The sequence below is a fragment of the Manacus vitellinus genome, unplaced genomic scaffold (assembly GCF_001715985.3).
Source record: "Manacus vitellinus isolate BGI_N305 unplaced genomic scaffold, ASM171598v3 scaffold_105_pilon, whole genome shotgun sequence".
Taxonomy (NCBI): Eukaryota; Metazoa; Chordata; class Aves; order Passeriformes; family Pipridae; genus Manacus; species Manacus vitellinus.
In genome coordinates this window covers 580,071-595,188 of record NW_021938824.1, presented here as the reverse complement: position 1 = coordinate 595,188, position 15,118 = coordinate 580,071, and the positions used below count along the sequence as shown (strand labels likewise).

Sequence of the window (15,118 nt, the reverse complement as noted above, 5' to 3'; positions counted from 1 at the left end):
GGCCGGGACTCCTCGCAGGACGAGCGGGGCGCCTGTGCCCTCCTCTCCACCCAGCTGAGCTCGCTGCTGGGCGAGCGCCCCGTCACTCACCGTGAGGTGCAGGGCAACGAGTCTGACCTCTTCATGGAGTACTTCCCCCACGGCCTCACCTACCAGGTACTGGAGTGCCCAGCGGCACTTGGGGTCCTCCCAGTACGCAGCACCCCAGCCAGGCTCCCAGCATCCCAGACGGGTGCTCAGCATCACCGATGGGCTCTCCACACCCTCACTATTCTGCTTCATCTGTGCTGAGCAAGAGGGACCCCCACTGGGTGCTGGGCACCCTCAGAAGGTGCTCAGCATCCCTTCTGGGTGTTCACATTCATGCTGGATGCTTGTCATCCCCACTGGGTGCTGGGCACCCCACCAAGTGCTCAGCACACCCATGTGGTACTCAGCATCCCCTCCAGGTGCTAACTATCCATGCTGGGTGTTTGCCACCCCCATTTGGTGCTGGACACCCCATGGAGTGCTGAGCCCCCTGTGCCAGCAGGAAGGTGGTGTGGCCTCAGCATTCAAGCCCACCCGGCCCAGCCCCAGCCCCGGCCCTGCACCCAAACTGTACCAGGTGAAGGGCAAGAGGAAGATCCGGGCGAGTGAGCGAGACCCAGCCTGGGCCAGCTTCAACACCGGGGACTGCTTCCTCCTCGACCTGGGACAGGTGAGCGGGGTGCACCTGCCCCCTCCCTGGGCCTGCTGTCCCCATCTCTGGCCCCCAGGTCCTTCTCATGTGGTAGGGGGGAGGGGGGAAGGTCAACGTGTCCTGTGTGTCCCTCTGTCCTCTGGGGCATCCATCAGCTCATTGGGGTGTCCCTCTGGGTTGGGGCACCTGTACCTCCATAGGACTGGCTGTTTGTCCTTCTGTTGGGGTGTATGTCCATCTCTCCAAGCGCCCAGCCATCTTCAGGGGTGTCTGCCTCATTTTTGGGGTGTCCGTCTGTTGGGGTGTCTGTCTGTCTCTTGGGGTGCCCACTGACCTCTTGGTGTGTCCCCCTATCCGGAGCGGGGTTTGATGGTTAGGGTGTCTGTCCATCCATTGGAGTGTCCCTCTGCCCATTGCAGCATCTTCCTGGACCAGCTTCAACCCCTGCGGCTGCTCCATCCCCAGCCTGGCTGAGGCAGGTTGGGGACCACTGTGGGGTGGCTCCATCACCACTGTTCCCCTCCCTGTCCCCAGACCCTTTTCGTGTGGTGTGGGGCCCGGAGCAACGTCCTGGAGCGCAGCAGGGCGCAGGAGCTGGCTGTGGCCATCCGGGACAGCGAGCGGGGTGGCAAGGCACGCCTGGAGATCGTGGTGGACGGCGAGGAGCCACCCGAGATGGTCCAGGTACGTCCTCACTGGGAGGAGAGGGGGACGTGGGTGTCCCTGGGGTGGCTCTGTGACACCCCCATCTCGTCCCCTGGCAGGTGCTGGGCCCCAAGCCCCCCTTGCAGGAGGGCAGCCCCGAGGAGGACGTGGCAGCCGACCGGAGCAACGCGGGGGCAGCCGTGCTCTACAAGGCAAGGACATGGCAGGACACCCCCATGGCACCAGCGCTGGGCATGGCTGAGCGTCACCATGGAGGGCACAGGGATGGAGATGGCCAGGGGACACCATGGTGATTCTAGGGTCAGGCATGGCCAGGGACAGTGCAGTGGTCCCATGGGAGACGTGGGACTGGGCAACACCAGGGGACGCTGTGGTGGCCCCCGGGTGTATGTGAAGCTGTGGACAGCCAGGGGACACTCTGGTGGTTCTAGGAAAGCCACAGGGAGCTGTGCATGGCCAGCAGACACACCTTGGTGGCCCCAGAGAGCATATGAGGCTGGGCATGGCCTGGGGACACAGCGGGTGCCCTGAGGCAGGCATGGATGGGGAATGCTGCAGTGGCTGGGTGGGAGGACACCGGGCTGGGGCGGCTCTGGGTGACCTTGCAGTGACATCCCGTCCACGGGCAGGTGTCGGACGCGACGGGGCGCATGGACCTGACCCAGGTGGCCGCTGGCAGCCCCTTCAGCCAGAGCCTGCTCTGCCCTGATGACTGCTTCGTGCTGGACAACGGTGCTGGCGGGAAGGTCTACGTCTGGAAAGGTGCCTGGGGTGGGGACACAGGGTGACATGGAGACGGGGGCCGTGCCCAGAGCGGCTCTGACATCCCCACCGCAGGGCGCAAGGCCAATGAGCAGGAGCGCCGGGCAGCCCTCAGGGTGGCCGAGGAGGTGATCGCCCGCATGGGCCACCCGCCCCAGACACAGGTGGGTGCAGTGGTGAGGGGTGCCCGGGGGCTGGCATGGGAATCATCACCCCCTCCCGATCCCCGTCCCGTCCCTGTCCCCATTGCTGTCCTGGCAGGTGGAAATCCTGCCCCAGGGCTGCGAGACGCCCCTCTTCAAGCAGTTCTTCACCAGCTGGAAGTGAGCAGCAGGTGCCCATGGGGCCAGTGCCCAGCCCAGGGTGTCACCAGGCTTATGCTGGCTGTGCCAGCTCCCCGCAATGCTTGTGCCCTGCTCAGCCATCCCTGTCACTGTGCCATCCCTATGCCTGTGTCTTTGCCCATCCCATCCCCATGCCATTGTCACTCACATCCTTGTGCATCACATCCTTGACAACCCATGCCAAGCCCATGCCATCTCCATTGCTGTGCTATCCCTGTGCCTTTGCCCACCCCGTGTCCTTGCCACAACCATCTCTTGCCATCCCCAAGCCCATGTCATCCCCATTCCTGTGCCATTCCCTGTCATCCCCATCCCTTTGCCCCTCCCATGCCCACATCATCCCTGTCCATCCCTGTGCCATCCCCATGTCCACATCACTTCCTTCCCCATCCCTACCTCATCCCCAAGTCCAAGCCATCTCCTTCTTATGCCAACCCCATTCCATGCCATCCCTCCTCCACACCATCCCCAAACCCATGTCATCCCTGCCCCTGTGCCATCCTGTCATCCCCACTCCTTTCCCCCCCCGTGCCCACCTCCATCCCCATCCCTACACCACCCCAAGCCATGCCATGCCCACAATACACCTTCCCCCCGCCACTGCTGCCATAACTGGGCCACCTGCACCCCCTGACCACCTTCCTGAGTGTGCCTGTGCCACGCTGTGCCCACCCCGTGCCCATGCATCTCACCCCTTGCCCAGGCCCTGGAGAATAAAGGGACAGTGCTGCATCCTGTGTCTGGCTGCTCTGGGTGTGGTACCAGCCCTGGGGATGGGGGGACACTAGGGGTCTCAGGACAGGGCAATGGCCCTGCAGGGGACGAAGGTGTCCCCACCACCCATGTGTGATGACACCCCACACGACACCCTACAGGGCCACCTGTGTCACCAGGGCACCAGCCCTCTGCCCCATGAGGTGATACCCACAGCTACAGGATGTCCCCAGGGGCTGGCAGCACCCAGAGTGACCAGGAGCCTTCTGTGACCACCTGACCCCGAAGTGGTTGGGAAAGGTGGGAGATGGCTCCCAGCTGGCTGCCACCCTGCATCCCCCACATCCCCAAATCACTCGTGTGCTCAAGTCCCTGATACCTCCAAATGCCCAGTGTACCTCCATGTCCACATCCTCGACTGTCCCACCCTCTGCTCTCTCCACAGTCCCTGCATCCCTAATGTCCCCAGTGTCCCCAAACCTCCAGTGTCACCAACAACACCCCCAAATCCCCTCACCACCCTGGGGCCAGCCAGACCCTGCAACCCCCATCACTGCTGGCTGCTCCCTCCCTCATTAGACCCAGATAGTGTTGGAACTAATTATGTTCCCAGTTACCCCTCCCTTGGCCCCTGCTCATGACAACCTGATGTGACAACACATCTGACATTAGGGGCACCAAACCCCTGGCATTCCACCCCAATTCCCACCCACATCCTGTCACATCCATCACCAAGGAAAAGCCCTTTTATTGTAGCTGGGGAGGGCCTGAGGTAGGGGGAGAGGGAGGGGGAAGGAGCCCAGGGGAGGGACTCAGAGGAGCCACCATGTTCCCCAGTAAGAGGGGTGGGTGAACCAGGACCCCCCGACACCCCAAACCCCATCCTCTCCTTCTACTCCTAAAGTGACACTGAGGTGGGAAACTCAGTGTGGGGGAGGGGTTGGGCTTTTCCTTGTTCACAGTGAATTTGGGGTAATGGGGGAGGTCCCACCTGCTTGGCCTGGCTGGATCTGCACTGTAGGGGAGCTTATTCACTCCCAATTTAAATCCCTGGAGCATGATTTGGGGAGAGGGAAGGGAAACCCTCTGGTGGGGAGAGCAGGGAGGAAAACAGGTTCACGTGTGGCGAGCTTGGGGTGGTCAGGGTTGGGGGGGGAACAGAGCCAGGATTCAGCTCTCCTGGTGATGCCAAAACCATTCTGATGAGCTTTGCTGGTGAAATAAAATTGGGAAAGTGGCTTCTCTGGTGTGGCTGCAGCAGGTCCAAGGTCACAGGGTGAGAGAGAGTGCAGGGGGGAGGTAATTTGTTCCCTGAAAATGCCCTGTGAGGGATTTGCCACCTCCCTCCATCCCACTCCAAAGCCAAGGGAGGAAGGGGAGACCAGCACTGTGGGGCTCAGGGTGGATGGACCCTTCACCCACCCAAGGGCAGCTATGGGGGACAGGGGGGCAGCACCTGGGGGGACCCCGCTGCCCAGGGAGTGGGGAATGGCACTTCACTTAGAGAGAGAAAGAAATAGAGAAGAAAAAGCCACACATCATTTGGAAGAATCAGGCAGGAGCTGAGTGGTCCCAGGAGGCTGGAATGGTCCCAGGGGTCTGGAGCAGTCCCAGGGGTCTGGAGCCCCCCACCAGCCCCCGCCAGCCCCCCCTACTCTATCAGTTCCACGTAGTTGGCAGGGAACATGCCAAAGTGACCATCAGGGCCGTAGCCACGCCACCAACCCTCGTCAATCATCTCGATGTTGGTGATGATGTTCTCGGGATCAAAGGAGATCTCGGTGTCATCAGCTGGAATGGAATAGAGAGAAGGAGGGGGGTCAGACCACCTGTACCCTCCCCGCTCTGGGGTTTCCAACATAAGAGGAGTGTGGAGCTGCTGGAGCAAGTCTAAAGGAGGTCTCAGAGATGCCCCGAGGGCTGGAGCCCCTCTGCTCTCTGGACAGGCTGGGAGAGCTGGGTGTGTTCACCTGGAGGAGAGAAGGCTCTGGGGAGACCTGAGAGCCCCTTCCAGTGCCTAAAGGGGCTCCAAGAGAGCTGGAAAGGGACTTTGGACAAGGGCCTGGAGTGGCAGGACACAGGGAATGGCTGTGGGTCTCACCAGCCTGGTAGTCGTAGAGCGCTCGGGCACAGAGCCCCTTCCCCGCCAGGTCCGGCGGCTCCTGGTACTCCAGCCCATAGTTGTATTTGGCATCATCAGCTCGTTCCTTCAGGAAGGAAGGAGAGAGGGAGAACAGGAATTACCAGAAGAAAAGGGAGGGAGGGAGGAAAACAGCAATGTGAAGCACCCAGAGAGGTAGATCACCCCTGGGGCTCAGAGGCTGGAGGTCCCGGGTGCCCCCCGGAATAAAACCTGGGCTCTGGGAAAGTCTTGCCACATGTCTCTGCCACAGGACCCAGGAGACCAAACCAGCCCTGAGCCAAAGAGTCAAGGTGGCCACCTCTCCAGTCAACACTGATCCCTGTCCCTTGAGATCTCATCCCAACAAAACCACTGGAGACCAGTGGCAGACAACCCGTCTGGAATCTGATCCTTATCCCTTAGGGTCCCCCCTGCAGAGAGAGGTTCAACTCCCATGGATAAGCTCCAGCTTCCCATGGAGCTTTCTGCTGGAGCCTGAGCCAGCTGTCATTTGCTTTCCTCTGGAAAGGCTGAGGGGATTGCTCAGCCCATCTACTCTGGAATCCTTTGGAATCTGCTGGACACTTCCAGACAAATTCCAGAATGATAAAATGATGTTTGGAATGCTGATGGTTTGGTGAGCAGAGGAGAGGAAACCAAAGGGCCCCACATCTCCAAGGGAAGCACAGCACAACCCCACTATTAGCCACTGGAGAATATTGGAGCACGCCAAGAATAGCTGGGAGTTCCAGCTCTGCTGGGGTTGGATGTGCAGGAGAAGGAGGAGAAAGGGCTTTGGAAGAGGCTTGTGGATCCTCTCCCCTCACTGGCTCTGGAGCACTGACAACAGCTGGACGGCCCTGGAGTACAGGCTGGGTGCCAGGGGCTCAGCACCAGCGTCTCCCACTGGGAGCACTGGGGAGGGATGCAGCAGCACCCCCTCACCAAGCAGATGCACTGGAGTGCAGGTGAGCTCCAGGGTTTCTCCTACTGATTTTAGCCCAGAAAAGGGTTCCAGACCCATCCTAAAGGATAAAGCCACGCTTTCCCACATGAATCCTGGCCCCTCCTCAGGGGTCCCTGCCCCCCAAACGCACCTGGGGAGGCTCCTCATAGATGGCTGAGGGCTCCGGAGGCTCCTCGTACAGATTCGTCTCTTCCACACGGGACATCGGGACGCCAGAATTGTACCCAGAGTCTCGTCCTGAGGAGAAACATGGCATCTGTCACCAAAATCATGCCCTGTTCCCTTGTCCATCTGCCTCCTGCTCCAGGCTGGAGTGACAGCACATTCCTGGTGGAAGCTGGGTGTCCCCCAGATCTCCTGTCCAGCCAGGGAATGGAGCGTGCTTGGACCATGGGATGGGGCAGGCAGGAAGCACAGAAGAGAGCAAGCAGGGGTTTAGGGAGCAGTGAAAAGGACAAGGGAGAGATCCAGGATCTCCAACAGGGAAGGGATAAACTCGAAGGGATAAACTCACTCCAGATGAACCATGTTCCCGTGGAGGGGAAGGGCTGGAGTGGAGGCCATGGCCAAGAGCAGCATCTAGTGGTGATGGTGGCCTGGCTACACTGGAGCATGGCCCTGGCCCTCAGCACATCCCAGTCTGTCCCTGGTCTCTGCCTCACCCCTGGCCCTCTCCTTGTCTCTGGCCCTCAGCCTGTCCCTGCCCCCCACCTCATCTCTGGACCCACAGTTTGTCCCTGGTCCTCAGTTCATCCCTGGCCCCCACTTTGTTGTCCCTAAACCCCACCTCACACCTCATCATCCCTGGCCCCCACCTTGTTTCTGCCCTCATCTCCTCCCTGCACATGGCAGGGGGGTGGAACTAGATGGTCCTTCAGATCCCTTCCAACCCAAACCAACCTGTGATTCCATGATTCAGGGACAAGGCCAACCCTCAGTGCCACCCACAGCACATGGGGAGACCTCTGGGCACAGCCAGCCCTCTTCTGGAATCGCTCCCTGTCCCAAACCACTGGGAAGTGGTTAAGCAGGGGCACCTTCCACTAGCCCAGGTTGCTCCAAGTCCCATCCAACCTGCCTTGAACACTTTCAGGGCTGGGGCAGCCGCAGCTTCTCTGGGCAGCCTGTGCCAGGGCCTCCCCACCCTCACAGGGAAGAATTTCTTCCCAATATCCCATCTAACTCTGGAGTTGGGAAACCCCTGCAGAGGGGGTGTCTCAGCTGTGTCTCAGGGCACTTTGAGCAAGTCCAAGTGTGACTGTCAAAGCCCCTGTGGTCTGGAGGGGGCTGGGGGTGCTCAGAGCTGAATTCCAGCCTTTCAGCAGGAGATATCCTCATCCCCTGGACACTGAGCCTTCGGCTGAGGACTAGGAGGAACCGTCCTCACCTCAGCATCACACTCAGCCCTGGCTGGAGACAAACATGGGGGTTCCTGGTCCAAGGAATGGGAAAAACACATGGAGTCTCTGAGCCAGGCCTCAACATGCCCAATTTTGTGGAATCTATTTGGAAAGATGCAGAGAAAAGCTCTGGGGAGGGAGCCAAGCACGAACCTGCTGCAGGCACTGGGGAGGCTGGAGGTGACCCCCAAACATCCCCGCTGGGGGAGGCAGGACTGGGCACAGAGTTCACCTCCTTCTGCAGGAACGGGCTGCGGAGCTTCCCTGGAAAAGGAGACTGAGGGGCTGCAGGAGCTGGGCAGGCAGCAGGACTCCCAGCCCACGACTGTGCACCCAGGGGTGCTGCTGAGTCACCCTCCCAAGCAGGATTTTCCAGCTCTAATCCTAGTTGTGGAAAACAAGTTTGGCAACTGGTTACAGCAGCAGCAAAGGGAAGATTAAAAAAAAAAAAAAAAGATTTTGGGGGAGCAAGAGGAGCTGGGAGACCCTGCCACTGGCTCTCCAGGGTGATTTCTGGAGCAGTCTGAATGCCACAAACATCAAACTGGGAGGGGATGATGCAAACTGGTTTCTGCCAGTCCATTTCCTGTGGCAAGAGTGAACTGTGCACTGCTATCTCTCCATCTCCACCTCCAAACCAAACAAAAGCTGAGGAGAAGAATTGCCAGACAAACCCTACCAGCACCAAGACTCCAGTCTACCCTCACCTCTGAGTCTGATCAGTTCCAGGGTATTTATCTCCTTTTCTTCCATGAAAACCATCAAATCCTAATGAAATACCTCAAAATCAGCCTCTCCCCCTGATGTTTAACCAGCAAAAAGGACATTTTCCCAGTGTGGAGTTTCTTCCTCTCCCACTCATGCCTTGCCTGCCCAAGGAAGAAGGGATTTGTGCTCCTGTCACCAAGTAAAAGTGATTATTCAATGAATCAATTTAAGGTGCTTTGGAGGGGGTTGCACTGAGGAGGAGGAGGCAGTCACCCAGGGGTGTCATGCGCTCACAGGGACTTCCTCAGCCGCTCTCAGCTCTGCTTTGCAAACTTCCTGGTTTCTATCAGAGAGATCAAATCAGGCTCTTCCAACATCCTGCTTGGCTCGGGCAATGCAAAAACTTGGGCAGAACTTTGGGCAGTCGGGATAGATTGCAATGGTGGTGTCTTTCTGGTGTCAATGTGTTGAACTTCCATTGAAAAAAATGAAATTTGAGGTTCAGAAGGGAAGGCAGAGTATGGAAAACTTCTGTCTTGGTGGTTAAAACTTGGCACAGCTGGAACCTCACTTTGGAAAATGGCAGGAGCTGGGGGTGGGACACCACAGCAAAGAACATCGACGTGATGAGAGCTGCCTGTTCTCAGCCCGAACAGCGGCCTCACAGTATCACAGCCCCACTGGGACCCCACTGGGACCCTGCTCCACTGGGACACGGTGGGGGACTGAGGGTGGCCCCCATTGCCCTCCCTGTGTCCCCTCACACCCCTCACACCTGGCTGTGCCACCCTCCCTGTGTCCCCTCACACCGTACCTGGTTGGGCCAGTGTCCCTGTGTCCCCTCACACCATACCTGGCTGTGCCACCCTCTCCCTGTCCCCTCACACTGTACTTGGCTGGGTTGGTGTCCCTGTGTCCCCTCACACCCCTCACACCTGGCTGTGCCACCCTCCCTGCGTCCCCTCACACCGTACCTGGTTGGGTTGATGTCCCCGTGTCCCCCGGCCCCGCTCTCTCCCTCTGCTTGAAGATGTCACGGGGGTTCACGGCTCTCTGTGCAATCAGAGTCGCAGCCTCCTGCCCAGGGAAGGGCCCAGATGCCACGTCAAGGTCACAGAGCAGCAGCAGGGGGGGCAGAGCCGAGGCAGACACCCCCCAGAGCGCTCCCAGCTCCATACCTGGGCTTTCTCCACCGACTCGCTTCTCTTGAAGCCCTTCCTCTGTCGGGTCTCGTACTCCTCAGCCTGCTCCTTCTGCAGCACCAAGAGAGGGTCTGGGTGCTGAGCTAGCCCACTCTGGACACATCCAGCTGCTCCAGCCCCATCCAGTTCCTTCCAGCATCATCCTATCCCCATCCTGCCTCTTCTGCCCACTCCAGTCCCTCCAGCCCCATCCTGCCTCCTCTGGACCCAAGGAACTCACATGGCGATGGAGGGGGAATGGAGAGGAAACCCTGGATCTGGGAGGGAGGCTGAGAAAAGGCACTTGGTTTCATGGAATCATGGAATGATTCAGATTGGAAAAGCCCTCTGAGATCACCAAGCCCAACTGTTTCCCCAGCACTGCCAAGGCCACCCATGTCCCCATGTGCCACATCCACATGTCTTTTAAATCCTCCCAGGGTTGGGGACTTCACCACTGCCCTGGGCAGCCCTTTACCATGAAGGAATTCTCCCAATATCCAACCTAAACCTCCCCTGTGCAACCTGGCCATTTCCACTTGTCCTATCCCGGGTCTCTATCCCCTCCATCACGGATAAACCTCGCCCGGGGCCAACGCCAGAGCTCACCCATTGCTGCTGCTCCCTGTCCCTGTTCTCAGCCTCCTGTTGCTGCTGGAGTCTCCTGTGGGGACAAACTGGGGTTAAAACCAAGGATTTGGGACCTCAGCCCATTGCAGCTCCCTGGGAAGAGCACAGGAAGGATGTCCCCCTCACTCTGGGGACACTCCCCCTCACTTTGGGGCCAGATGAGGAGTCGCAGGTCACCCTTGGAGAGAAGAACATTGTGAGAGGGGCAGGAGCAGCTCCAAATATTGGGATTAATCCAGAGAAATCTCTTCCTCAGGGATATGGACATGAGCATCCAGATGTGGGGGTCAAGCAGACTTCCCTGCAGTCCCTCAGGGCTCAGATTCCCCCAAAGCCAGCCTAGACCTCCAGCACCCCAAAAACAGGGGCCATGGGTGTTAGGGAGGAGTTTGGGAAGCAAGAGGGGGATGAGTGGGCAGGGAGAGCTAGGGAGATGCTCCCTCCAACCCAGAGCAAAATCCTCTCCACATATGCTCCCTTAAAGGAGATTGTCTGGGATTGCAGGAATTCCAGCAGTGAGGAATGCATGGACATGATCCACCATTCCCTGAGGAACAACCTCTGCAGGAGTCGGGACAGCTCACATACATGGTGACAAGGATACCCAGCACCACCGAGAGACCCCAGAGGGCAGGAAGGCCTCTTGGAATCATTCCCAACATCCCACTCACTTCTGGGCTTCGATTTCACTGGATCTGGCTTTGAACCTCTGCTCCCTCCCTGCCGCCTCCTGCAGCTCCCGCTCCCGCCGCTCCTGCTCCAGCCGCTGCCGCTCCTCCTCCACCCTCCTCTTCTCCTCCAGCCGCCGGTTCTCCTCATCCTTCTGAGGGCACACAGGCACGGAGGGGTGGGGGTCACAGGCACTGCCCCCAGCCCTCTGCATCCCAGGGCACGCAGCAGGTCCCAGGGTTGGTGGCCCCCAGCCAGAAGGTTCACACATCATTAAACCCCAGTAAAACCCAACATGAAAAGGGAAGGAAACACAGGGCAGCCTTCAGAGGGGACAAAAATCAGTTTCCTCACCCAAACAGGGTTTGTTTGGAGCTGGGGTGCACCCCAGCCCCCCTCCCCCGTGCCCACCCCAGCAGCCCTGAGCCAAACTCAGATGAGAAAAAGGAGTACCTTCCTCTTTAGGACTCAGCCCCTCCTCCCTGAGCACCCGAAGGCAGCAGCTCTGCACTTCCCTGAGCTCTGGATCTCTGATTCCAGGCAGCATTACCCGATTCCCAGACAGGAACACAGCACGCGGAGAGTAATCTCCAGCTAAATCCAAAGGCTTCGTGCTCCGAGGCATGTGCTCACCTCTGCTTTGGCCCAGAAATTATCCTTATTGACCCGCTTGATTTCGGACATCGCGTTTGTCTTCTGGTAGACGGAGCCCTGGGAAGGGAAGGCACAGACAAATCACCAGTTTTGCATTTTTTGTCAAAAATCAGCCCAAATCAGCACAGTCTGGGACTTCTTCTAAGAAGTTCCTATAACCTGATGCTTTGCCCCAAAATTCAAAGAAGGGCTGGGTGAGGCCAGCAACGTGTATGTTGCCAAAAATGGGCAACTGCAGGCCCTGGCACAGTTTGCCCAGAGAAGCTGTGGCTGCCCCATCACTGGAAGTGTCCAAGGCCAGGATGGACAGGGCTTGGAGCAACCTGGTCTTGTGGAGGGGGGCAGGGGGGTGGAACTGGATGAGCTTTAAGGTCCCTTCCAACCCATCCATTCCGTGATTCCACACTTTGAACCTGCCCTGTCAGTGTAAGCCCACTGCCTCTTGTCCCGTCACTCCAGGTCCTTCTCCAAAGTCCCTCTCCAGCTCTCTTGGAATCCCTTTAGGCACTGGAAGGGGCTCTAAGGTCTCCCTGGAGCCTTCCCTTCTCCAGGCTGAACATTCCATGGATGTGTCAATGCCCAGGGAGCCACTTCCATCACTGGATGAGAGTGGTCCCAGACCTTCCCTCATCCAGAGGGACCACCCCAAAACCCTCCTGGATTCAACTCACCACAGGAGCCTGAGGCCCTGAATCCTGGAACTTGCTGCTCTCCTTGTGGAAGCTGTAGTTGGCTCCAGAGGCCTTGGCCACTTTCTCCATGATGAGTTCAGGCTCCACGTCCTCCTCTGCCCGGGCGTTGATGGTGACATGAGCCCCCTGAGCAGAAAGAACCAGCACAGGGGTGAAGGGGTCACTCTGGGAGCCCCCAAACCCACCACCTTGCCCTGGTGGGTCCTGTCTGAACTCCCGGAGCCCCCAAGGGAAGGAAAAGGGTTCTGGTGAGATGGAGAAAATCTCCAGACAGATTTTCTGGACAACCTGGTCTAAGTAGAAAGTGTCACTGCCCATGGCAGGGGGCTGGAACTGAATGGTCTATAATGTCTCTTCAACTCAAAGAATTCCATGATGCCCTAAGGGAGGACATGGGGAGGATCAGACCTTTAGGAAGTTGGCCACGGTGCTGACGTGGTTGGCGCAGGCTCCTTTCCGCACGTCATTGACACCTTCACCTGTCTGTAAAGAGAAACCATCGGCTCACCTGAGCCCATCCCAGCTGGATCCATGGCAGCAGCACCTGGATCGAGCCTGACTCTCTCTCCAGATCTCTTGGAGGCTCTTCAGGCACTGGAAGGGGCACTAAGGTGTCCCCAGAACCTTCTCTTCTCCAGGCTGGACACCCTCAGCTCTCCCAGCCTGGGCACAGGGGCTCCAGTTCCCTCCCTGATAAACTGAGGTCCATCCCCACTCACCCAGTTGACGAGGACGTATTTGGGCAGCCCGGAGTTGGGATCCTTCACCCGGCAGAAGCCGTACATCACCTTCCCACTGTTGAGCTCCTCCACCATCTCCTCCAGCCCCCCGTCTGCCCCGGGAGGAAGGAGAGGGAGTGAGTCCAGCCCATTCCACACATATGCTGGGAACAGCCAAACCCATGGAGGCTGCAGCTCCCAGCCCCTTATTCCCTGGAGATTATCCCCGTGAGATTTGGGGATGTCCTACCACAGGATCATCTCAGACCCCCCAGCGTTTACCCTGGTCCTTCCATTACCTGATCATTTGTCATCCACATAATTATTTGGGAGCCAAGCCCCAGCCTTCTCTCACCCACCCCCATTCTCAGCAGCCTTCATCACCCAGTTCCTCTTCCTCAGGCTTTCACAAACCCCATACAGAAAGATCCTGGATCTGTAACCAAGTGAAGGGATGGCAGAGAAGGGGAAGGAGCTGCTCACACCCCCAGATTAATTAGAGGCTTTAATGAGAGCAGGCAGCTGCCAGCTCTGCCCACAGGTTCCTGTACAAAACCACGCTCCGGCGAGCACCGGCACAGCCGGAAAACACCTCATGAGGGCAGGAATGGTGCTGGGAAGTGGTGGAGGAACTGGCTGAGCTTTGTTCCTGCTTTGTCAGACAGGAAGTAGAGAAGGAACCAAGAGGGCGACATGGGGCAGGGCCCTGCTTGTCCACCTTCTGCCCCGACGCTTCCCTTGCTGTTAAACACATCCAGGGTGGTCTCAGCGTCAGACTTGGGGGCTCAGAAGTGAATCCCAGGGGGAAAATCCCACACAGGGCTCAGGCAGGGGCTGGGTGAGCAATGGGAAGGGCACAGCATCGCTCCCACTATGTCAAAAAGCTACCAGGAACGGAGGAAAACTACCAAAAACTCACACTCTCATCTCGAAAAAATTACTCCAGACCACAATTCCCCCTACACTGGATTGTCTGAGCCCTGAATGGGGGGAAAAGAGCCACTGACCCTGATCAGCCCTGGCAGGATGGGCACAGCCCAGCCTGGCTTGCTCTGCACTGCAGGAGCACCCAGATCGTTTCCCTCTCCTTATTAAATATTTATGCTTTGTCTCTAAATTTGGCTCCAAACCCAGCAGGGAAGTTGAAGGCTGGAAGTCTGAGGCCGGTTGGGTGAGTGCTGGCATGGAAGGACATGATGGGAATGCTAGAGGGAGAAGGGATCTGTGAGGAGCTCGGGGTACACCCTCTGCAGCTCCCCAAAACCCTCATCTGTGGCTCAACAAGAGCTTTTCCTGAACAAAATTCCCCAGCACCATGGCCCTGGCTCCATGGGCTCCGCCAGGCCCTGCAGAGCATCCCAGAAACTTCCATAGAGCTCTGTGGGTTGGGAGAAACACCTGGAAAATAGGGAAGAAGCCAGGGAGGGATAAGAGGATACAAATACCTAGAGTGGGGAAACCCTCTATTGTGCTGCTTCCCAATAGTTTTGGCTTCCCAGCCAGGAGCGTTTCAGTGGGAACCAGCAGTCAGATAAAAAATAAAAAAAACCCAATTGTGAGAAGGAGAGAATTGGAGAAGGAGAGGTTTCAGGAGCATTTAGTGGGAACCCCAGCCAGGTGAACGGCTGGAGAGCCACATGGTCCTGCCTAAATCCGGGATCTAAAATACTTCAGAAATGCACAGAGCAACCAGGGTCCAAACTCTGGACCCTTGGGAAAGGAGGAAAATGAAAAGGAAGGAGAAGCAGAGCTGCCAGCAAGTCTCTGCTCCATACTCCTCACTCCAGAATCACACTGGACACCCCGACACAGCTGCCACCCTTGTCCAACCACCAAGGGCACTCCCCAAAACACCCTCAGGGGTTAAAAACCCCCTGACATCCCAGGCAGGCAGAGTGACAGGAGCCCTGGAAGCCCCCAGACCCACAGGAATGGGGGGACAGACCCCAACACGCTCACCTCCAGAGCCAGCCACCCGCAGGTCATTGCTGTTGCCTTCATAGGTGAACAGAGCCCTAAAATTAAGGCAGAAAGGGGATTTTTAGACAGTTTTGTCCAGCACAGTGCCCATATGGGGTGTCCACACAACCCCGACACCTCCTGAAGCTCAGAGACCCACAGAGACCCCCACCCCACATGCTGCCCACTCCACAGCCCAGGGACTTACTGATCCCCCAAGACACCCCCACAGCCCTGATCCCCTCTATA

At 58.1% G+C, this 15,118-nt stretch overlaps 2 protein-coding genes across 2 annotated transcripts; one reads left to right on the top strand and one right to left on the bottom strand.

The window, feature by feature from the left end:
• On the top strand, positions 1 to 3,186 carry CAPG (capping actin protein, gelsolin like; the record flags this gene model as incomplete). The annotated part of the gene is made up of 7 exons (XM_029963964.1): positions 1 to 156; positions 533 to 700; positions 1,217 to 1,366; positions 1,447 to 1,539; positions 1,978 to 2,110; positions 2,186 to 2,274; positions 2,372 to 3,186. Coding segments are annotated over 7 exons (855 nt in total), but the record flags the coding sequence as incomplete, so codon positions are not given.
• Positions 3,187 to 3,909: 723 nt separating this feature from the next.
• Positions 3,910 to 15,006, bottom strand: DBNL (drebrin like). Its single transcript, XM_018088575.2, has 13 exons — positions 14,870 to 15,006; positions 12,911 to 13,023; positions 12,600 to 12,674; positions 12,171 to 12,317; positions 11,479 to 11,556; positions 10,848 to 10,999; positions 10,156 to 10,210; positions 9,544 to 9,618; positions 9,340 to 9,442; positions 7,811 to 7,921; positions 6,388 to 6,494; positions 5,270 to 5,375; positions 3,910 to 4,959 (listed from the first exon to the last, which is right to left on the bottom strand). Exons 2-13 carry the CDS (start codon positions 13,004 to 13,006, stop codon positions 4,820 to 4,822), a joined length of 1,245 nt encoding a protein of 414 aa, XP_017944064.2. The 5' UTR covers positions 13,007 to 13,023; positions 14,870 to 15,006; the 3' UTR covers positions 3,910 to 4,819.
• Between the last annotated feature and the right edge of the window lie 112 nt (positions 15,007 to 15,118).

What these genes read in the sequence shown, in the direction of transcription:
- DBNL (XM_018088575.2), bottom strand. Translation starts at nt 13,006, where the DNA reads ATGGTGGAGGAGCTCAACAGTGGGAAGGTGATGTACGGCTTCTGCCGG. An exon ending in AGTGAAATCGAAGCCCAGAA is followed by an intron (nt 10,211 to 10,847) that starts GTGAGTGGGATG and finishes TTGTCCCCACAG; the next exon opens with GAGACTCCAGCAGCAACAGG. An exon ending in AGTCGGTGGAGAAAGCCCAG is followed by an intron (nt 9,443 to 9,543) that starts GTATGGAGCTGG and finishes TTCCCTGGGCAG; the next exon opens with GAGGCTGCGACTCTGATTGC.